We start from the raw sequence: 22,299 nt of genomic DNA, 5'->3' as shown, positions 1-22,299 counted from the left end.
ATTGGTGATCTCCGGATGTTAATATTCTCTGCATTTCATGTTTGATTTTGTGTTGGTAACGTCCTGGGAATGTTGCCCATTATCATAAAATCTTGGTCCTCCAAACATAGAAAGTGGTTTGTGGAATATTTAGCATTCATTTCATCATTAGGGAAAATGAGACTTGGAGGCAAAGTATCTTGCCTAAGACTGCATAGCCGGTCCAATGAAATATTTCTATAAATCCCCATTGAACTAAAGGCACTTTTCCCATCAGCATTTCACCTAATAAAAGCTCGTCATAATCATGTGTCAAGCAAGAAAGGCATGTATTACTCAGCTTTTCAACTTGTCTGTCTCTAAACAACTTGCATTAAAATAGATTAATCTCAATATGTTTTGGATTCTTTTTTTATTTCCCTTTGCTGTAAAGGTTCTCCTTGTGTTTCTCAAAGCTGCGTGTACTCTACTTCTGTGTTTTACGGTTGTTTTCTTAGCACCATTGCCCTAAAAAGTACAGCTTTCATACCTTCTTTTCTATTGTCATTAAAGTGACACAACACGGAGCATGGTGTAGAGTCAATTTTCAGGGCTTCTTTTCTGCAGAGATGAGTCTGTCTATCTTGCTCATGTTACGATTTTTGTGACCTTTCCAGCCCGAGGTGGTAGTGAGCATGGGAACTAGAGATTAAATTTTGTTTTCAGATCACCTTTAGAAATCTGCTTTCTGCATGAAGTTCTTCAATACCAACTCCTTCTCTCCTCGCCTGACTTCTTCTCATGTTGACTTATTGAACATCTTTTATTCGAGGTGACTGATGACCCCCACTCTCTCAGTCCATTTTCTTAACTGTTTGACACTCCATCCTCCTGGAAACTCTGCCCTCTTGGGACTTTGCCAAATTACGTTCTCTTTCATTTTGTGCATCGGTTTCTGTTGGGTGCTCTTCAGTTGCCTTTGAGTGCCCGTCTGGTCTAACAGGTGAGCCCACTGTTCTAGCCCCTTCCTCTTCTCTGCTCATCCGAGGCAGCCTCGAGTCCTCCCTTTTGGCCTGACTCTCTCCTGAGCTGTAGCTGGGCATGCACAGCTCTCAGCTAAAAAACTCCACTTGAATGTCTCACCATCCATTTTTGTCTTTGTCATCTTGGGCTGCTGTAACAAAAAATGCCATATTAAACAACAGGCATTTATTTTTCACAGTCCTGGAGGTTATGAAGTCCAGGATCAAGGTGCTGTCAGGTCCATCGTGTGATGAGGGCCCACCCTCTGGCTTGTAGATGGCCACTTTCTCATGTATCCTCACATGGCTGAAAGAGAGGTCATCTCTCTTACCCCTTTTTATAAGGGCACTAATCACATAAACGAGAACTATACCCTCATGACCTAATTTGCTCCCAAAGGTCCCACCTCCAAGTACCGTCACATTAGGTATTGGGAACTTCAGCATGTAATCTGGGAGGGACACAAACATTCAGTTCATAGTACTTGGAAACTCAAAATATCTAAATTTCAACCCATCCTTTTGACCTTACACCAGTCAGACTACCCCATCCACTTCCAAGTTTCCATCCAGGGTGCCAACGATCTCGTGCAGAATAACAATCGCTTAATTTTTAGCCATCCTCTTTCAACGAACACCCAGTTGTTGAAAGTTCTCCCTTCCTAATTCTCATGTCTTTCCTTCCTTGCACCCAGATCATCCTTGTTCAGGCCGTTGTGTGCAGGCTGCCCTGGTGGGTCGCTACTGGGTCTCTCCATTGCCGGTTCTGTAGCCCTCCCGTTCCCTTTGTAGAGTGCTGCTGGAAAACCCTGTCAGAGTACTTTGCACACACTCACCTTTCTCTCAAGTTCAGGACAGAGATGTGATGGAGACAAACTAATAAGAGCCCTTCAGTAACTTCTCAGTGCCTTCAGGACAATGCCCACATTCTTTATATGGCCACGCGAATTTCTCTGCAGTCGGGATGAAACCCCTCCAGACTTCATCCACCCAGCTGTCCCTAGTTGGCCTATGTAAAGGAACCTGGACAAATGGGAGGACTTGTTTTCCTCCTCGCAGCTCATGACGCTTGTCACCTGTATGTGTATTTTTAATAGCGTTTCCCTGCCTAGAATATTGCTCTATCCTCATTTGTACTTTTCTTACTATTTCTCACAGCTCAGCTTAGGACCTCCCCCCCCACCTTTTCCAAAAGTCCTGAGACCACCTGGCCCTTAATTGTCACATCTGCCTGCAAAGGTCTGTAGCTAGGGTAACCATGTCATTTATCATTCAGACAAGGACTTTTTTGAGAAGGAGGGGAGATATTGCCATTAATAAAGCCAGGACAGCAGGCATTCAGCAGGACTTTCCTGGGAGCACTAGGACAGATGTCACCTTGTCCATCGTCCATGTGCTTTGTTTGCACCTCCCATTTGGCCCTTGGCATTTGCTACCTCGAATTGTTATCGGTTCTCGTACATGTGTGTCCTGACGCCCCTGCAGCATATCCGCTCAGCAGTCACACTGCGCCTCATACTTCCTCACATTCCCAGAACCTAAGGTTTTGAATGTATTTTCGTAGATACCAAATTATGCTTGTTGCAGAAAAGCGTGTTACAACTCAGTGTTACAGCTCAGTTGTGCCAGCAACCTGGGTGAGAGACCAAGCAGCACTTGGAGAGTTGGAGAACTCAGGTTTATTACGCTGGCAGGCCCAGAGGAGTAAACACTCCAAGCTCTGGGCCCTGTCTGTAGGTTTACACAGCCTTTTATAGGCTACACTTAGCAACATTTTGCAACATCATATGCAAATAAATCTAGACTTTGCAATATTTTGCAACATAAGGTACAACAAAGGTGACTAATTAGGAACAAGGTTTGTAGAAATGGACCCATCAGGAATGAGGGAAATGGGCCAATCAGGAATAGGGGAAATGAACCAATCCGGAGTGAGAGAAATGGACCAATCAGGAGTTAGCTCAGGGACCCAATAGAATCTTAGGGGTAAATTCCGCTAGCCGTTTCAGAGTTTAAAAAGTGAGATAATGCCTCTGGACCAAGGAACCTAATGGTTCTGGCAGGAGGGTAATGGCCCTGCCTGGGGGTCCTGCCATCTTTTTCATGGGGCTTCCCACCTCATGCTTAGTAGTTAGAATGCTGGTGGAAATTGTGGCTTAGCAATTTTTACCTTACACGTAGGTGGTGTTTTTGCCAAAGAGATAAAATGCTTAATTTTTCTCCTTAGCTTATTGACATGTGCGTGGAGAACTGTGGTCCGAGTTTCCAGTCTCTGATTGTGAAGAAGGAATTTGTTAAAGATAGTCTAGTTAAGCTGCTGAATCCCAGATACACCTTGCCAGTAGATATTCAGAATAGAATTTTGAATTTTATTAAGGTAAGTCTATTATATACCTTGTGGGATGGTAAACGTCTAAGATTAGAGATTTAACTACCTAACTCCCAGTTGGTTCAGTGATCCTTTCCAAACAAACCTGGGATTGAACCCCAAAGCATCTTTTACTATGTTATTTCCCATGTAATAATAATTTCTTGGCATTGGATTGTGGCCTTTTTCTTTTTTGGGGGGCGGGGGATTTTTTTTTTTTTTTATTGAATTATAGTCAGTTTACAATGTTGTGTCAATTGTGGCCTTTTTCTGAAGAATTTATAGTCTTGTCCGAACTTGGCTCTCATTTTTTGTTTTATCCATGTTAGGTAGGAAAGTTAATGATGTTTAGGGAACAGGGGGAAACTGTGTTCTGGATTAGATATTTTCAGAGTTATTTAGCAAAAAGTTGATGGTATTTTAGAATGTATTAATTCTGGGTTTAATATAGTAAAAACAATCAACAGTACCTGTTCCAGAGTGTCATTAAATTGTAGAGGCATGGGAATCTGATTAAAAATACTGTATATTACTCTGATCTCTAAAAGTGTGCGTTTTGTGTATGGCATTCAAAAGTAGGTTTTTCAAATTAACTATATACCTCAGTTAAAAAAAAGTAGTTTCTCTTTCTAAGGTACATAATTGTCAATCTTTCATTTTCTGTCACAAGCTTAAGAATTGTGTTTTTTTTTTTTTTTTTTTTTTGCTGCTGTTTTAACTCTGGAACGTTCCATCTCTTGAATTCAGACTTGGTCGCAGGGCTTCCCAGGAGGCGTGGATGTAAGTGAGGCGAAAGAAGTGTACCTGGATCTTCTTAAGAAAGGTGTTCAGTTTCCTCCATCAGATGCAGAGGCTGAAGCGGCCAGAGAAGAGGTACGAGGCATTTTTTTTGACCTGTGTAGAGTAAGACAGCGTAGTACATGGGTCTTTTCTCATCGAAAGGGGCAACCCTAGCTCCCCCTAGCCTAAGCTGAAAAATTCATTTATGAGAAGGAAACCGTGGTAGCCCACCAAGCCACAAGAAGGTTGTTAGCTGGATCTTTGGAATCACAGAGAACCAGGCCTTCCGATGCCTTGCTACTTGTCCATTTCCCATTGATCATCAGCTTCATTCCTCTCTGTCATTGCAGACTAGCTTTTTCCACATGGTAGACAACATAGCTCCCAGATTTTCATGTTACAGCGTTAGCTTTTTCAGAATCCAAGGTCAAAAACCTGGAGAAGGGACCCATTGAACCAACCTGGGTCAGTTTTCCATTTCTGCACAAATTTGAGGTTATAGAAGAACATGGTGGCTCCACATGGAAATCACTTGGGTAGAGCAGAGGAGGGGCAGTTTTCAAAAGAAAGGTTGGTGCTAGGCAGGTTAGGTAGTCATCTGATAAATTTATTTAATAATACTGTGCCCATGGAAGAGTTTCTCAAGTTTGCAGATAATCAAGGTTTTGAACTTAAAATACTTTGAGTGACTGATTACAGCTCAGTTTGTGACTTCCTGTAATTTCCATCATGCAGAAACAGTAGTTCTTTCCTTCTGTGGGTTGGTGAATCCCGCCTTGGTAGAAAAAGCAATTCAGGTGTATCCCAAAAGCCTGATCTTGGTGGAGGGTTTGTCCTGAGGGCTAACTCTCCCTAGTGATTGAGTTATATAAATGGAAAACCCGGGCTTGGGAGGCGGGGTGATCAAATTAATTCAAATAACAATATTCCTGTATTTCATATTGATAGACTGCTCAGATCTCACCAAATCCGTCAGCATCTGTTCCTACTGCACCGGCTCTTTATTCTATGGTTCCCAAGAGCTCCACTGTTACACTGGTCCCAGAACAGGTAACAGCGACAACTGTGTTTACTGATGACCAGGTTCTGAGCACTTTAAATATAGTTTGTTGATTCTTCATAACAGTGCGACGAGGCAGATGTCCATTCTAGCCTCATTTTACAGAGGAGGGGACTGAGACTTAGTGATATGTGCACGTTATCATGGTTCAGTTGTAAATGGAATTAATCCCATGGCTTCTGTCTGATTCTGAAGCCTGAGCTTTTAACGGTAGTGCTGTCTAGTAGCTTTAGCGGCTGTGTGGAGGTTTGTCTGTGGAATGGATCTAGTGGCAACCGTCTGATTCCTGTTGCTCCTGTTAGGACTGTCCATATGCCATCTCAGCGAGCTCACGAAGTGGTAGTCTTATTACTAACGTTAACTGTGTCGGCTGATGAATTACATTTACCTCTTTGTATGTATCTATTTACCAGAGGTTTAGATAAGCAATTATTGAGTGAAGCTCATGTCTGCCCTGCTACAAGGAACTATCATTTGAGACTTTGTATCATTATTATTCAGTATTATATTAAAAAATCCATGTGAATAGTCCCTCTTAGAATTTAATCCAGGAGAAAAAAAAGAAGTGTTTCTCTCTTGACTCTTCCTTTTCTAACACAATGGGACTATAGAACACTCATTTTTTTCTCCCCTACTGGTTTCCAGGAAACCCAGACTAACTTTGCCATTTTGTCCAGGTTCCTGATAATGGTCACCTTCTTCCTTCTCCGTATTGGTTCTAATCTGACTTTTCCGCCTTCATTCACTCTCCTAGAGCATATTTTAAAATTCATTACAAGAGATTTCAAGACCTTTTAGAAGGTGACAGGTTGTGCATTTGTAATTACAATGTACAGTATACAATTACAGTGTAATTTAATTATGTTGATATAAGATTGAAAATATTAAATTTTATCAAAATGTTTTCTCCTCCAGTGAATGTCCCCTGGGAGGAGGAAACTAGCTAGCCATTCTTGGTGTCACACTTACTGGTGATTGTGTTGCTCTCTGCAGATTGGAAAACTGCACAGCGAATTGGATATGGTGAAAATGAATGTGAGAGTGATGTCTGCCATACTGATGGAGAATATTCCTGGGTCTGAAAACTGGGAAGACATGGAGCTTCTGCAGGTGTAGTATGATTTCAGGGACAATCAGTCACAGTGCCTCTAACGTTATTCTCTAAGCTTAGAGCCTTGGCGATGGAGGACAGACACCTTAGCATTGTCTAGTCCATCCTCCTACAACTTTAGTTGACTCTTAAACTTAACAAGAAGATGCAAGGCTGACTTTGTCAGAGATGCGATGGGAACTTAGACATGGCATTTACCCCCCCCCCCCGCAATACGTAATTTAATCACGTATAGCCTTAGCCATATTCAATCTCTGTGTCTCTCACTATTTTAAATGTGTTAAAGTTGCCTCTGTATCCATCCATTCAACAAACATGATGAGTAACTGCGATGTGGTAAAGGATATGGAAATGAGGAAGCTGTCCTAATCCTTAAGGAACTTAGGTCCAGTGAGCAAGATGGTTTTGTAAACAACAAGTTTAAGAAAGTATCGTAGATGCCATGGTAGAAACGTATGTATCATACTGTGGGATCAGGGGGAGGGGCAAGAGTAAAGGTAAGGGCTTGGGGGAGGGTTTGGATGGAGGTAGTACCGAGGCTGTGGAGGAACAAGTGGACCTGTGTGAGCTCGTGAGGGACCATGAGCAGTTCGTTACGACGGGAGTATTGGCCCTTCGGGGACCGTTTTCCGTAACTGTACATCCATCGCATGCACTTTCCTTTTTCCCTCCAATGGTTTGTTCTAATTTCAATTTTAAATTTTATCTCACACTTTAACACATTAATTTTAGAAGCACTTAGAGGAAAAAAAGTCAATTTCTAAATCTTTTTCTTCCCGAACAAGTTAAGAACTTTACCATATTTTTACTTTTCTCTGATTCCCACTCCCCACTTCTCATGTTGATGTTGTCTTTCCTTCAACTTCTTAGATTGTTAGTAAATAACATTTGTCTTGATTATTGCCTATTTGGGAAACAATAGGTGGTAAAAATGTCCTTTTTTAACGTCACTGCTTGCATATTACTGCCACATTACTACCTGTATATTACTGCTGTCTCCTTAAATTTTTACGAGGGGTAAACTTTGAGTGTTTACATGTCCAGAGATGTCTTTTGGCTGCCATGTTAAAGGGCTAGCAGTTTGGCAGATACGGAATTCTAGGTGCAAAATTCTTTTCCTTACGTCCTTCGAAGATTCTGCTCTTCTGTTCTTGCACCCAGTGGTGCTAGTGAGAAGTACGATATTGTGGATTGTTGTATCTTTGTTTTATAATGTTTCTCTGCTTGTGCTTGTGATTTCTCTTTGCCTTAATATGTCTGAACGTTCACTGTACTGTGTCTAGGGCTATGTGTGCACGTGTGTGCATGGTGTATTCCCCTTGCTTACCCTGCTTGTACTCGAAAGGCCTCTTGCCGTGTCAGTTTATGTGTATTTTAGTTCTGGGAAATTCTCAGCTCCTACTGCAAATACTTCTTTTCTACTCTTCTTTCTTCTATTCTCTTTGTGTGGAACATTTTTTAGGTGATGAAACTTCCAGTTATATGTTTTTTAATCTCTTACCTTTTTTAAGTTTTCATTTCTTCATTCTTTTATGCTGTCGTTCTAGCAAAGCTGCTCCATTTCCCGTGTTATTTCTCTGAAACATGAACATTAGGCTCTCTCTTCAGCCCTCCTAATGAATGTTTTATTTCAGCAATTTTTTATTCTAAAAATGCATTTGGATTTTTGTAATAGTTATTTCATAGACATGCTTTCCCCTTTTATCTTTCTAAGGACAGTAATTATTTTTGAAGGTGCTTTTCCACTTGCTCTATGGATTCTCCTTCCTTGGGTGCTAGTTCTTTTGTTCCTCACCTTTTTCATTTGCGTTCCTCAAATAGAGGATAGGTTGGTGATCGTGAGCTCATTTTTGTGTGAGATGCCCTGACATCTGGTCTGCATTCTCGGTGACCCGGCTTGCCCATGCTGAGGGGAAGACACCGTGGTTGCATAGGATTGGCAGAGGCTGATGCTGGGGCGGTGTATTGGTAGCTGGTCCTCTGAGTTATATGCTTCCTGTCTTTCCTGGCTGCTGCCAGCAGTGGGAAGCATGTCTGTGTCTCTGTCCCAGGCGTTGCTCCCCCCCTGGAAACAGATGCTCTTGTCTCAGCCCTGGTCTCATGTGGGGAGAGAGGCACGAGCAGGGGCTGTCTTGCCCGGTGGTCTCACTGCCGTACCTCAGCTGCTAGTGAGCTGCCCCTCACGTGTCCTCTTCTGGCCTCCACGGCTCTCGTCATGCAGCAGCCTTCAGTTTCCTCCCGTGTCCCGTGGCCGTACTCACTGTGGGCAGTCTGGAGTGCCCTGGACGGTGCCTTCCTCTAACCCAGTGGGGCACAGCGTACTGTGGCCAGCTGGTCTGTTTTTGTGCTGTCTGTGAATTCAGAATGGGTTTTACATTTTTAAAAGGTTTTCAGAAAAAGCAGGTCATTTCTCAGGCTATATCTGTAGAAGCCTACCTCCAGAGACCACTAGGGAGTCAGATACACCCCTTAAGGAGCCCTTCACCGACCCCCTACCCACTCTCAGTTAACTTGAGTTTCTGGTATTTCTCAGATACACAGAGAGTTTAAAAGCGCAGCTTGGGAGCATCAAGGTTGTTGAGGACCTGACATGCCTTGTGCCTCAGTAGGCTTAATTAACCCAGATGGCAGAAGGGAGCCCTTAAAGGGTTGAAACTGAAGGACTGCATAACCAGGAGCAATTTTAGAAAGATTCCTCTGGTGAACATTGAGATGATAAATTCTGGGGGAAGCAAAGTAACTCTTGGAAACAAGTTAAGACGGCGTTTCCTGCTGTGTACTATGTAGAGATAATGTGACATCTGTGGTCCAATAAATTTCCAAAAGCGATTGCCTACTGTATTTCTCTTCTTAGCAGTTCATGCAGTCCATTCGTACAGTAAAGGCTCTAAGAGTCTTTGTTTAACCCAACATTTACAAACTTTTTGACCAAAGAACCCCCATTTGCTAAGTGTCTATTAATATCCTATAGAGTATCAGTCATATGCCTTGAGAAACAAGTCAGTATTTTGGATCAGTGGCTTTAGGTATATTATTTTTAGAGTATTCTTAGGAATGTTGAATCGTTTTGCTAATGATTTTTAGGGTCCTTGGCCTTGGGTAAGTCATTTGCTATCATTAGACTTGGTTTCTGTATGTATAAAGTGAAGAGCTAAGATGGCATTTAACTCTTCACTTACACATCCTATTTATGAGGAGGTTAAAAAGAAAATTACTCATGAGAACTCCTATGTAGTAACCCCTGTAAGAAATCCACAACTGAAGGCATTTGCAGTTACAAGTTTTGCGACTCATGATGTTAGCAAGCATATTAAACTATGTATCAAAGTAAAAGAATATGTAGCAAAGTAAAAGAGTATTTTTTTCTGTTGAGGGAATTTTTATTAAAGCAAGAATTTCATGATTCAAATTACATTTCCTTGCTCAGTTATCAATTCTGTTATTTAAAACAGAAGTGACATTCTGAGCTATTCCACAGTAAAGTTACAAAATGAAAGAAAGGCATGCTTTAAAATTTTGTACTTTGCTGAAAATTCTTTTTCCCAGGGTCTATAAAACATTAATTTGTTTTTATGTTTTACTATTTTTTTTTTCAGTTTTTTGTTTTTAAATCAACATGTAATCTAGGAGTAGCATTATGTTTGCTAGACCTGGCATTTGCTCGGTACATAAGGTTCAAAGTTTCCTTTCCTTTTTTAATTTACTTTATATTTTGCAATGTTAATATTTTTCAAATATGGGCACAGCAAACTGAAAAAAAAATGCGCAGAGCAGTATTTCGAGTTCCACGTGGTCTGAAATGAAATGGTATGACTATTCTCTCATGTCTTCATTCATCTGTGGTAAACAGTCCCTCAGGAAGAACGTGCACTGAGACATCCCATTTAAATATGGGAATCCAGTTTCCTTCCTGCCGTCCTGGAGCAACACTGAAATGCCTTTCTGTGCCAGGGTCTCTGGGGGCAGATGTTTGATTGAATTTTTCAGGGATAATGCTAATTTGTTGGTTACTGCTTTGATGCCAGAGCTTAAGGCTGTGTGTTGCCCTGGACGGTAAAGAGACTGTGGCTGTAAATCAGCGTTAGAGTGCTACTCCCGGCCAGTTCAGTTTAAGTGGTTCTGGCATCCGGTCAACGTGTTTCTAAGCCTATTCAACGTGTAGCTTTATTTTTCTTTCTGTGCTTTGTGTCAGTAACTCATAGAGACCTGGTGTGGGGAGTACTTTAATTTATTCTTAAATTCTTTTGACACCTATTTGAACTTTCTCTTGTAGTCTAATTAACTTCATAAAAGAACACTGTTTCTCTGCTCCCAGCACTTCTGACACCAGCTCTGAGGTTGTGCCCCTGCACATTAAACAATTCTGGCACTGACTACCCAGGGATAGCACAGACCCCACAGGGTTAAGAGCTTAGTCCCACAAGATTGCCCCCGCTTCAGACACCAGTCGCAGGTAGTGGGTCCCCAGTGTCGACTGGAAAAAATGCACAATGTGAGAGTTGTGAGTTAAGTGTTATTTGGGGCAAAATGAGGACGGTAGCCCTGGACACAGCATCTCAGATAGCTCTGAGGAACTGCTCCAAAGAGGTGGAGTGGGGGGCAGCAGATATGTGATTTTAGTGAAGGGTGTGCGTGCAGTCAGGCACACATTTAGGCAGAGGCCTGCTGATAGTCATGAGGAGCAGGTGTCACTGCTAATGATTTTAGTGCCTTTCTGGATATGAGAAGATGCAAGAATTTGGGCTCATAAAATCTTCTGAAAATATCTAGCTCTCAGAAAGCCTGTTCTGCCAGTTTTCCCAGAGCACAGAGGGCCTCGTTCCTGCTCTCCTTTCAGGGTGTGTTGAAGGTCAGCGCCTGCAGTGGCTGGTGACCTCACCCTTGTGGAGACCCCTGATCACCCACACTTCGGTTCCATCTTGGCTCCTGATCAGGGGTTTCCCACCATCCCCTCCCCAGGTTGAGTAATTTGCTAGAGTAGCTCACAGAATCCAGGGGAACACTTTACTTACTATTAACCAGTTCATCATAACGGAGACAAATGAGCAAATGAAGAAGTCCATGCCGTGAGGTCTGGAAGGGTCCCCAGCACAGGAGCTTCTGTCCCTGTGCAGTTGGAGTTCACCACCATCCCAGCACCTGGATGTGTTCCCACCCACAAGCTCTCTGAACCCTAGAGTTTAGGGTTTCCTAGAGATTCCATTACAAAGGCTTGATTTATTCATTGGCCATTGGTGAAAACTCAATCTCCAGCCCCTCTCCTTCCTGGAGGTTGGGGGATGGGATTGAGGTTTCCACCTTCTAATCACAGGGTTGGTTCCTCTGGCAGCCAGCCCCTAATCCTCCAAGACTCCCCTCACTGGCGTAAACACTGGCTGGTGGAAAGGGGCTTATTATGAATCACGAAAGATGCTCCTCTCATCCTTTACTTCTCAGGAAATTCCAAGGGTTTTTAGAAGCTCTGTGCTAGGAACTGGGGATGAAGACCAAATATATATTTCTTTTTATATCATAATATCCTACCCCAGTGCAGTCCATCTAAGATAATGTGATGAAATCTGTGGAAATAGAGGACAAGGAAACTACCTGTCTTTTTTTTTTTTTTTTTAACATTTTTGTATTGAGTTATAGTCATTTTACAAGGAAACTACCTGTCTTGATTCAAGGGTCTAAAAATGAAACCAGCAGAGAGACTATGGAGAAACAAAGTAATTCTCTAGTTTGCACTTTTTCAGATATTTTCTCACAACTGTCTAAACTATTCAGATTAGTGGAATCAGGATCCCCAGATAATGCCAGCTCCCTGCCTGGCTTCCCCCATGTGACCGGTCAGCAGGGGCTTTTGGAAGCTTCAGTATGAGCCCAGGGGGTCATCAGAGTTGGGGTAGGGGGCAAGGTGGGAGGCACTGAGGTCCCAGGAGCATCGCTGGGCACACTCCGAGGGGAGGAGTGCTAAAAGCATCTGAAATCCCTTGTGACAGTTGGGAGACAGACACTATTTTTTACCCAGACTAGCTAATAATGACTTTTTTTTTTAGCTTGTTAAAATAATTTACCTCTTCTTCCTCAAATCCCCTTGAAATGACACAAAATGTGAAAATAAGAGTAAATTCCAAGGATTACAGGAGAAACTAGACAGATCATCATGAGACCAGAATATGAGAATATTCAGTGTCCAGTAGTGTAAGTGGGATCAGACCAGCTGAGGTACACACGGCCCCACCCGGGAGAAAGAGACCCTTCCAGTGTGACTTTCCCCGTAAGCCGCCCGTGCTAGCCTCAAAATCAGAGGGAGATTGGATGGGTCTTGGGCATTCACAGGAAGGCGAAGACAGCCGTATCTGTCTTCTGCTGTCCCAGCACCTAACTCCAGGAGCGGGAGACTTCCAGTGTCACCGATGAGACTAGAGAAAAAGGATTTCATATTCTCACGGTTTCCAAGAGAACCTGGGACCTCAGCAGTCAGAGGAAAAAGGACCAGCACTCATGAGGGTTTTTAAACTTTGAAGGCAGGGGTCTTATCCTGAGAGATGAGGGTGCAGGAAGGCTGTTAGAGTTCTCAGGAAAAATATGGATGTTCCTTCTCTCCCTCCAAAGCTGAGGCTGAAGCTCTATTCTCCTTGCCATTTTCCTTTGTGGGGCTGAGCTGCCTTTTCTAGCTTATTGACTTATATAGTGAAAGGAAAACTTTGTATTTTTCCTAGTACTCACAACCAGCACTTCTGACACCAAGCACATAGGGCTTTTTGCCCACAGTAACCAGTTCTCCAAGGCCAGCTGGGTGTCCTACAATTCAGTTCAATTCTGACACTAACTACCCGGAGTTAGCACCAGATCTCACAGGTTAGCTGCCCCACTTAAGATGCCCATTGCAAGTCTGGGTCTCCCATACTTCTGACCAATAGGCTATAAACTGGGGATTCTAACATCCCCCTCCTCGGGTTTGATAATTTACATGAATGGCTCACAGAACTCAAAGAGACACAAACTTAAATTTACTGATTTACTGTAAAGGACATTACAAAGGATGCAGGTGAAAAGCCAGGTGAAAAGGTACAAAGGGTGAGGTCTGGAGGGGCCTCAAACGCAGAAGCTTCTGTCCCCATGGAGTTGAGGTGCACCACCCTCCTGATGCATGGGTGTGTTCACTAACCTGGAAGTTCTCCCAACCCGGCTTGTAGTTTATGGATTTTTATGGAGGCGTCATCAGTGGGCGTGACCAGTTAACTCTAATCTCCAGCCACCTCGCGTTGCTGGAGGATGGAGGGTGGAGCTAGACGCTCCAGGCTGCTAATCGTGTTTCTGTCTGTCTGGTGAACGGCTGCCAACTAGGAGCTTATCAGGAGTTGCCTCGTCAGAACAGAGGATGCTCCTGTCACCCAGGGAATTCCAGGAGATTTAGGGGCCCCGTCAGGAAGGGGGCGAAGACCAACATGTCTGTTTCTTGTTATTTCACGTGTGGGCTGTTCCGATGAGCCAGCTGCACGTGAGGTCTTTGACCCTTCTCGCCACCTTGTTCAGGCCCCAGGCTTCCTCTCCTGCCTCTCAGGGTCGTTAGGGTTGACAGAAAGGTGCCTTTCCGGCCCTTATGCCTTCATTTTCTTTCATATCTTCAGATCCTGTTTGGGTTTCAGCCTCAGACAACTTCCTATGCCTTTTTGAACATTTTAGGCATGCACATTAAAATATTTTGATAATGTGTCCAGCATTTTTGGGCATTTTGTTATCAGGCAGGTTCTCAGGATGCTTTTTTTTCCCCTTTAATTGAGGTAAAATTTACAGAACATAAAATTAACCATTTTAAAGTGTACAATTGAAAGTGTCCAGTTTAGTGGCATTTAGTACATTCATAGTATCACCATTTCCTCCCCTTAGTTCCAAGAATTTTTCATCATCCCCAGAGGAAGTCCTGTACCTCTGAGGCCATCTCTCCCGTTCCTGCCTTCGCTCAGTCCCAGGCAGCCACTCTTCCAGTTTCTGTTTCTGTGGATTTGCCTATTCCAGATATTTCATACAAATGGAATTACAAAATATGTGGCCTTTGTGTCTGCTTTCTTTCACTTACTGTCATATTTTCAAGGTTCACCCACGTTGTAACACCTTCTACGGCCCACTAGTCCATTGTCTGGATATACTGTATTTTGTTTATTCATTTATTAGTTGATAGACACTGGGTTGTTTCCACCTTTTGGCTATTGTGAGTAATACTGCTGTGAACATTCATGTATAAGCCTTTGTTTGAATACCTGTGTTCTTTTGAGTATGTGCCTAGGAGTGACATCACTGGGTCACATAGAAACTCTATGTTGAACTTTTTGAGGAGCTGCCAGAGTGTTCTGCACAGTGGCTGCACCATTTTACATTCCCACCGGCGATGCACAGGATTTCAGTTTCTCCATTTCCTCGTCAGCACTGGTTATCTTATGTTTTGTTTTTATAGCCACGTAGTATGTGTGAAGCGGTATCTCATTACAGTTTTGCTCTGCACGTCCCTGATGACTAATGATATTGAGCATCTCTATATAGCTTTTAAAAAAAAATCGTATTGAGTTATAGTCAGTTTACAATGTTGTGTCAATTTCTGGTGTACAGCACATTTTTTCAGTCGTACGTGAATATGCATATATTCATTTTCACATTCTTTTTCACCATGAGCTACTACGAGATCTTGTATATGTTTCCCTGTGCTCTATATAGCTTTTTAAGAAGTGAACCAGATCATGTTGTTCTTTGCTGGAAACCCTCCAGTGGAGTAAAACCCAGCCTTCTTACTCTGGCCTCCAAGCCCGTCTCCATCTGCTCCTGCCTACCTTTCCTTCCATAGCTCATGTGCTCTTCTGGGTCCAGCCACACCCGCCATGTTCCTGCTCCTCGGACGTGCAGAGTTCGTTCCTTCTTGCTGGGGAGCTGTTTCACCCTTGGCGCTCATGCTTTCCCTGTCTTCTAATGACCAGCTGTTTCTCATCATTCTGATCTTAGTGTGTTACCTCCTTCCAGGGGTCTTCTCTGGCCCCCCAGTCTTAAGTCAGCCACTTTCCTGTGACGCCCCCATTTCATTCTCCCCCCAGCACTCTGACACTTTTCCTGCTAGAACGGAAGTTTCACAGCCCTGTCTTGTTCACTGCTCAGGTTCTGCTCCCAGAGCGGTGCTGCAGGATGTAATCACTCAATGAAAATATCTTTAATACTTTAACAGATTTCCCTTGATTTTATGTGGTTTGAAGTTAAAATCTTTTCGCTTTAGTGTGAGTTAGAGATTTTTCCTCTATCTTTTTTCAACTAGATGGCTGGTTGTCCAAATAACATTTACTAACAGTTCATACCTTCTCCACTGATTTTAAGCACCTCTCCGTCACATTCTGTATTCTAATGCCAAGGACATCTTTCCAGAGGCTGTTCTCGTGGTTTAATCTGTTTGTCTATCCCTGTGTTGGTATCATACTGTTTTTCACAGGGCTTATCAGTCAAACCGCTGGCACGTTCTATTTGGGTAACTTGAAAAGAGTTTAATCAAGGTACTGTTTATTTAGTGAGATGTCACAGGGTTCAGAGAAACCCAGCTAGTTTGCTGTTAACTAATGTCCCTAGGAATGAATAAGCAAGAGGAAACTTGCCAAACCCGGTGGAAGGAATCACGTGAGGACGGCAGCCTGGAGAGTTAGTGGTGCCTTTGCTGGAAGGAATGAAGACAATAAATATCCAGGCCTCACTCTCCTCCTTTCTCCCATTTCCTGCCCGTGTGTCCTGTCAGCTGAGCCGTCAGAAGCGAGAGGGGTCCTAGTGGTGTGTTCCCCAGGGCACAGAGCAGGCCAGAGAGTGTGGAGGGTGGATCAGGAAGGCAAAAGGAAGGTGTCCAGCCCTTAGGGAAAGTCTCCACTCAAAAATTTCTTGACTCTTCTTGTACATGTACTTTAACCAGTGATCAGCGTCTCATATGCAAATTTGTTAACTTTAAAAGCAGCCCCTGTACTTGGAATTACTTCTTGTTTCATCTGTTGGCACGTATCTTCCAGCAGCTGTTCTGTTTCTTTGCAATGTTCTGTTTATTCCCCTGTCTGTTTCCTTCCGTCTGAAATCCAGGATCCATTCCTCCAGTCCATGCTGTACAGTTAGATTCTGAAGCCCTGCTAAATTCACGGGCTCCTGCTCTTTGTTAGACTCTCAGGCAGTAAAACAGTTTTGCTGAAGGACACCTTTCCCCACCACTGCTATTGCTCCTGGACTTTGAACTTCATTAAGGGCAGAGACCGGATTTCTTTTAGTTTGCCAGAGTGGAGTGCAAAGATTCTCAGGCTGCATCCAGTCTAATGAGCGTTGCAGTGAGTTGAAAGGATCTGCTCTGGTCACAGGAGTGGAATGTCGGCTGCATGTTCTCTCATTTGCTTGCTGGGCGTTGTGCGCTTGGCTCTCAACCACTGACTTTCCCTGGTACCTCCCACTTCAGTCTTGGCTTGTTTTTTGCCTAGACCCAGTGGGACCATGGGATAAGAGAATGTTTTAGTCTTACGTAGAATAAAGTGAGCTCGGATTTTGAAAGCACAACTAGAAAAAGCCTTACTCTTAATTTATTGGAGGAATTTGAAATCACGTGAATCTAAAATTTGATCCTGTGAGAATAATTGATAACCAGCTGAGAAAAAATCCTGAGGGTAAAATAGAAAGTCATCCTGCCCTGACCACTCTTACTATCTTTCCCGTTCAGAGACAGGTAAGGTGTTAGGAGTGGAAGGGACTTTCAGTGCCACTGAGACCATCTCCCTTCCTTTACGGATGAGGCTGCTGCTTCAGAAAGGGGATGATTTGTCCCCCCAGTGGCAAGCGATTGATGGGGCAGAGTGAAGCCTTGTCCTCCTGAGGCCATGTTCTAGCCAGTACAGCATTCATTTCTCATTTTGAACCCAGGACTGACTGACTGCCTAACGTAGGTGGCGAACCATCGTCTTTCCATGTGGGTGTGTATTAGCTCCCTATCTAGGCTGGAAGCTGGCTAAAGGCAGTAGCCAAGACCTCTGCTTGTAACTCCCCACAACTCTGCATATGTAGAGTAGATGGTTTATACACTGAGTGAGCTCATTAAATGTCTGTTAAATTGAATAGACCGATTCTCTTTTGAAGAATTTATGATTTAGCACAAAAGGAAGGACTAAGAAGTTATTGAAGATGTTGACAATATTTGGTTGGGAAAAAGAGTTGGAAAAGGTCTAATAAGTTAATGATTTTCTGGAGGATCGTGTTAACAGTTAATTTATCGTTCATTCAGCTGAGGCCTGTCAAAGGAATAAGACTGTAAGAGCATGTGATGCTGAGAAAAGTTCGGTTTTAGGGTGAGTGGGGGCAGTTTTGATTTTGAGTGGATAGGGATGTTCTCGGGGTCTCTTGCTGTCGGGATGGGAGGTCTTGGGGGAGAGGAAATGTGTAACGGGAGTAGTGCCAGACAGACAGCATTTCCAGAGAAGGCTGTCAAACACATAAACATTTCTTCTTTTTTTCCTTTTACAAGGCATATGTTCAGGTACTTTTTCTTTTTATTGGGTTGCCCTGTGTTGGGGAATGTCAGACAATTGCAGTTGGAGTTGAAATTGTGCAAGAATCTTCTTCCTTGATACCTGAGTGCTCTGGAGAGAGTGGGAGCCATCTGGATGTCAGAAGAGTAAGCTCTTAATGAGCTCTTTTGTGTTTTGCTCCAGAGAGTTTTGAATTGATTATTAAATTCACTTTAACCTCAAAGCCTCCCTTTGCTTTGATATAGTGCAAAGGGAGGCGATTCTGGGGGCTCCGTGATGGGCATGTGTGCCCACAGCTGTTCCTCCGTGTTCTGACTGCCCCCCCTGGCTCCCCACGTCCACAGTCCTGCAGGTGTCTGCTGTGGGGAACTTCTGACCCATCCTTTTGGTCCGTGGTGCTTAATCTGTGCTGTTTCCAGGTGGCTGGGCCCTCCTTGGAGACAGACATCATCTGCAGAGATCAGAGTGGGCTGGCTTTTGAAGAGGTTTTTCAGATTCTGCTTGGCAAACCTGCTGAGAAATATGGTCCTGCTTTCATGTTCCCTTTCCGTCTGTCTCTTGAGAGAGCAGAGCAGCGGTCTTCATGTGACTGGGAAACTGTTGGTGTTGGCTGCAAATTCATTTCAAATTAATTTCTACATTTTTGTCACAGACATCTAACAGCCATCGTATTTCCTTGATCTCAACGTTGTTCTCGCAGGGCAGCCAGTGAGCAAGAAGGAGGACAGTTCTGCACACTCAGGACGCAACAACAAAGGCAGAGTTCTCGTTCATCGTGGAGGTTTTAACAAATGCTGCTCCTAGTTTTTTCCTTTGGTTAATATCAGACCCTAGGTAATGGCGCAAATGTTATAGAAATATGTTACTTGGTCAGCTATGCTTCTGGTGATGCCTCCTTAGCACCCATAATACACCCGCTGACTGCCTGCTGGGGCTTCAGCTACATCATTTTCTGTTCTTACAACAGTCCTGCAAGGTGGTTGTTATCCTTGTTTTATAGATGAAGACATAAGCTGAAGCTAAAATTTCAACCAGATCCCGTATCAGGTACGTGTATGGGAGATGCCTTTCGTCTACGGAGTCTAAAGTCTGTTCTCTTTTTGTGCTGGACCAGGGGCCGTAAGTGAGCCAGAGTTAGTCACCCCCTGACTTTGTTTTATTAGGATATGGCCACACCCATTGGTTTACATACCGTCTGTGGTTGCTTTCCTGTTGCAGTGGCAGAGTTGGGTAGTTGCCACAGGGACCATTGCAGCCCACAAAGCAGAAAATATTTAACATCTGGACTTTTAAGAAAAAGTTTGTCAACCGCTGCTGACAGTGACCACATGTTAGGAACCAGGACAGGTTTTCTGGTTGCACAGCGCGAGTATAAAAACCCAGAGTCTCATCTGTCTGTCTCACTTTTTTTTTTTTTTTTTCCTTTTCCTTTGTTTCTGTCTTCTGAATATTTTTGTTAAGATTTTGTGGGGGTGTTCTGGCCTTTACCTCTGAGTGTAAATGCCAGTCTAGTGATGGTTAGATTTATTTATTTGGAGATTTCCTGTAGGAAGTCTTGCAGTAGATTGATTGTTTGAGATTCTTAACAGTTCTGTGAAGCATACGTTTTTCAGCAGGTCTGTCTTTCTTGAGGGGGAAGATCAGGTAATGTAATAGTGCTGTGAATTAGCAAGTTCTGCTGCTGTTATTTTGAAAGGGGAACTTCCTTGTGTTTTTGCCTGATGTCAGTGTACTATTGCATGGACAAATCCTAGCCAAGGGGGGTTTGAAGGAATATTGATACCAGTTTTATGCCCCTCAGGTTTATTGGAAGTTTGCCTAGGAGAAAGTAAGTTGTTAAGGTAGCCGTTTTCAAACGTCAGTGCACATAAGAAACACTCTGAGATGCTTGTTAGAAAATGTGAATTCCCAAACTCTCAGCCTTGGAGATTCTGAACGAGTAAGTCTGCTGTAGGCACCTCTGATGCTTACGAGAAAAAGATGTTTTTTTGTGGGGAGTGGAGTCTTCTGTAATACAGTGGTCTTAGGCAGTCCAAATAAGGAGGGTATTGATAACTGTTTTTTTAATGGTTCAGTTTACCTTGGAATGTGATGTTGTAACTATGAACTTTACATGTTTAAGTAAAACATAATAGGAAAATTATGCTGCTATAAATGCATTTTAACTACTATTTTCTTCCATTACCACAGATAACAACAATAGCATTTTATGTTTTATGTGGTGCTTTATAGAGTTCCTCATTACACACATCTCATTTGATTTTTATGTCACCCCTTGAGGTAGATGTGGTGAGTAGTATATTTTTCACTTATCAAGTGAGTAAGCTGAGAGTTGGAAAACCTTGATTTTTGTTTCCCCTAATGTGGCACAGCTAATAAGCAGTGTAGGACTCCTGCCCACCACTTTTAATTTCTAGTCCAGTGTTATGTGCAGTGTGCCTTATTGTCCTTATCATGCCTGCTTTGACTGTCAGAGGAACATATCAGTCTGATTTCCTCCTGATAGAGGCAGGAGGAGCTGTCTGATGCAGGAAAAACGGATGTGGGGCGTGAGGAGGGCCATGTCCCAGGTCTCGGCTGAGCCCTTGGGATGTGCCCCGCCAAGTGTGGGTCCTTGGCTTCGATCAGGAAAGAATTCAAGTGTGAGCCACGGTTGAGTAAAGGTAGATTTATTTAGAGAGATACATACTGCATAGGCTGTTATAAAAGGCAAGAGAAAGACCATGAGGTGTGGGGGTTGGGTGCTCAGGTTAAAGTAGAAGTAGGTACACGCTCCATAGACAGAGTATGGGCTGTCTCCAGGAGGAGGGAGCAAGAGAGGCGGCCGCGAGGTGGTGTTGCTTTTTTTTAATGGGCTCGGTAGCTTCATCTGCTAAAAAGTGAGAGGACCATTTCAGTTACCCTGGGGAAGAGGCTGGGATTCTTAGGAATTGGGCCACCGCCCACTCTTTGACCTTTTATGGTTACCTTGGAACTGTCATGGCGCCTGTGGGCATGTTATTTAACATGCTCATATATTACAGTGAGCGTATAATGAAGCTCAAGGTCTACTGGAAGTCAAGCCTTCCTCCATCTTAATCCTCAAGGTCTACTGGGAGTGGAATCTTCCACCATTTTGGTGTTAATTGCCGCATCATTCCTTGAATGGCTGTGCCCTGCCCCCTTCCCTCCTGTCTCATGTCCATAGTGAAACACTTCGGTAATTTCCCATAGGTGACTCAGTGTGGAGGTGGTCACAGTAGTAGTCACATTGGCAAATCAGTTACATTTCTAGCGTGGAAGAAGAAATGTCTCTCCTCTCTTTGACAGAAACTTTATAAGACTGGTCGGGAGATGCAGGAGAGGATCATGGACCTGCTGGTGGTGGTGGAGAATGAGGATGTCACTGTTGAGCTGATTCAAGTGAATGAGGATTTGAATAACGCCATCCTTGGGTGTGAGAGGTGAGCAGTGGTGCGTCCTGTCCGACCCTCCCCCGGTGCTGGTGCCACCACCAGGCACTGAGCAGTGTCCTAAGAATGCCTACAGGTGGACGTCAGAAAGGGCAAGAACAAGTTCTGGACATGGCCGCCTTCCTCCCAAGGCAGGGAATCCTGGCCCTGGCCTCCTGGGAGCCTGGGGTACGGCTTGCAGGAGTGAGCATGGGCCCGAGTGGTGCAAGGTGCATTCGTGGGCGGTGTAAGCAGTGCTCACCTGTGACAGGGCGGCCTGGGTCTCACTCACCTACTACTGTCTGCGCTGAGCACAGCATAGGCTCTCAGCAGAGTGGGTATAAACAAAGCATCTTAGTGAAAGTGAGGTTCCTCCTAAGTTTGAGGTAGAGGACAACATGGAAATGGTAAAGAGAAGAGGGGAGGGTGTTTACATGGAGAAAATAGTGTATACGAAACCGGAGTAACCAGTGAGGAAAACCTATATATAAACATAGAGTGTTTTAAAAAAAAAATTCTGCTCAGAAAAGTATGAAGGCAAAAATAAATACAGTTATCTGTCGGTATCTGCAGGGAATTGGTTGCAGGACCCCCCAAGGATACCAAAATCCATGGCTGCTCTAGTCCCATAGGTAAAAGGGCATAGTATTTGCATATAACTCTGCACATCCCCCCATATACTTTAAATCATCTCTAGAGTATTATAATACCAATAAACATAAATGCTATGTAAATAGTTGCCTTTTTAGAACTTTTCTGGATGTTTTTTTTCCTTTTTCGAATATTTTCAACTCAAGGTTGGTTGAATCCTCAGATGCAGAACCCACAGATACAGAATTTGTGGATACGGAGGGTTGACTACTTAAAATTGTGTTTCTAACATTTTAGTTTTTTTCTGAACTTTTTTATAGTTATGGTCATGTAAAGAACATATACTTTTGTTTCTCCACTGCATAACAAGCATTTGTATATCCTGTATGTTTAAATGCTTTGCTAAACCAATATTGTAGCTGCATAATGGCCCATGTTTCTCTCTCAGTTCCCTTATTAGGCATTTAAGTTGTT

General features: G+C 43.4%; 1 protein-coding gene across 5 annotated transcripts in view; it reads left to right on the top strand.

Moving 5' to 3' along the window:
* The window catches only part of TOM1L1 (target of myb1 like 1 membrane trafficking protein), a 50,316-nt gene that overhangs the window by 8,976 nt on the left and 19,041 nt on the right, over positions 1–22,299 (top strand). For all 5 annotated transcript variants that reach the window (XR_006723349.2, XR_006723350.2, XM_074342770.1 and 2 more), the window contains 5 exons: positions 3,208–3,357; positions 4,096–4,221; positions 5,077–5,178; positions 6,182–6,298; positions 21,113–21,246. Coding sequence is in view for 3 of the 5 variants with exons in the window: in XM_074342770.1 (XP_074198871.1) it covers positions 3,208–3,357; positions 4,096–4,221; positions 5,077–5,178; positions 6,182–6,298; positions 21,113–21,246 (629 nt within the window). In the remaining 2 variants the exon portion in view is untranslated. The remainder of the gene's footprint in view (positions 1–3,207; positions 3,358–4,095; positions 4,222–5,076; positions 5,179–6,181; positions 6,299–21,112; positions 21,247–22,299) is intronic.

Source organism: Camelus bactrianus, chromosome 16 (assembly GCF_048773025.1).
Source record: "Camelus bactrianus isolate YW-2024 breed Bactrian camel chromosome 16, ASM4877302v1, whole genome shotgun sequence".
NCBI classification, from domain to species: Eukaryota; Metazoa; Chordata; class Mammalia; order Artiodactyla; family Camelidae; genus Camelus; species Camelus bactrianus.
The sequence above is the reverse complement of the archived record's forward strand: the minus strand, read 5'-3'. Positions and strand labels throughout refer to the sequence as shown.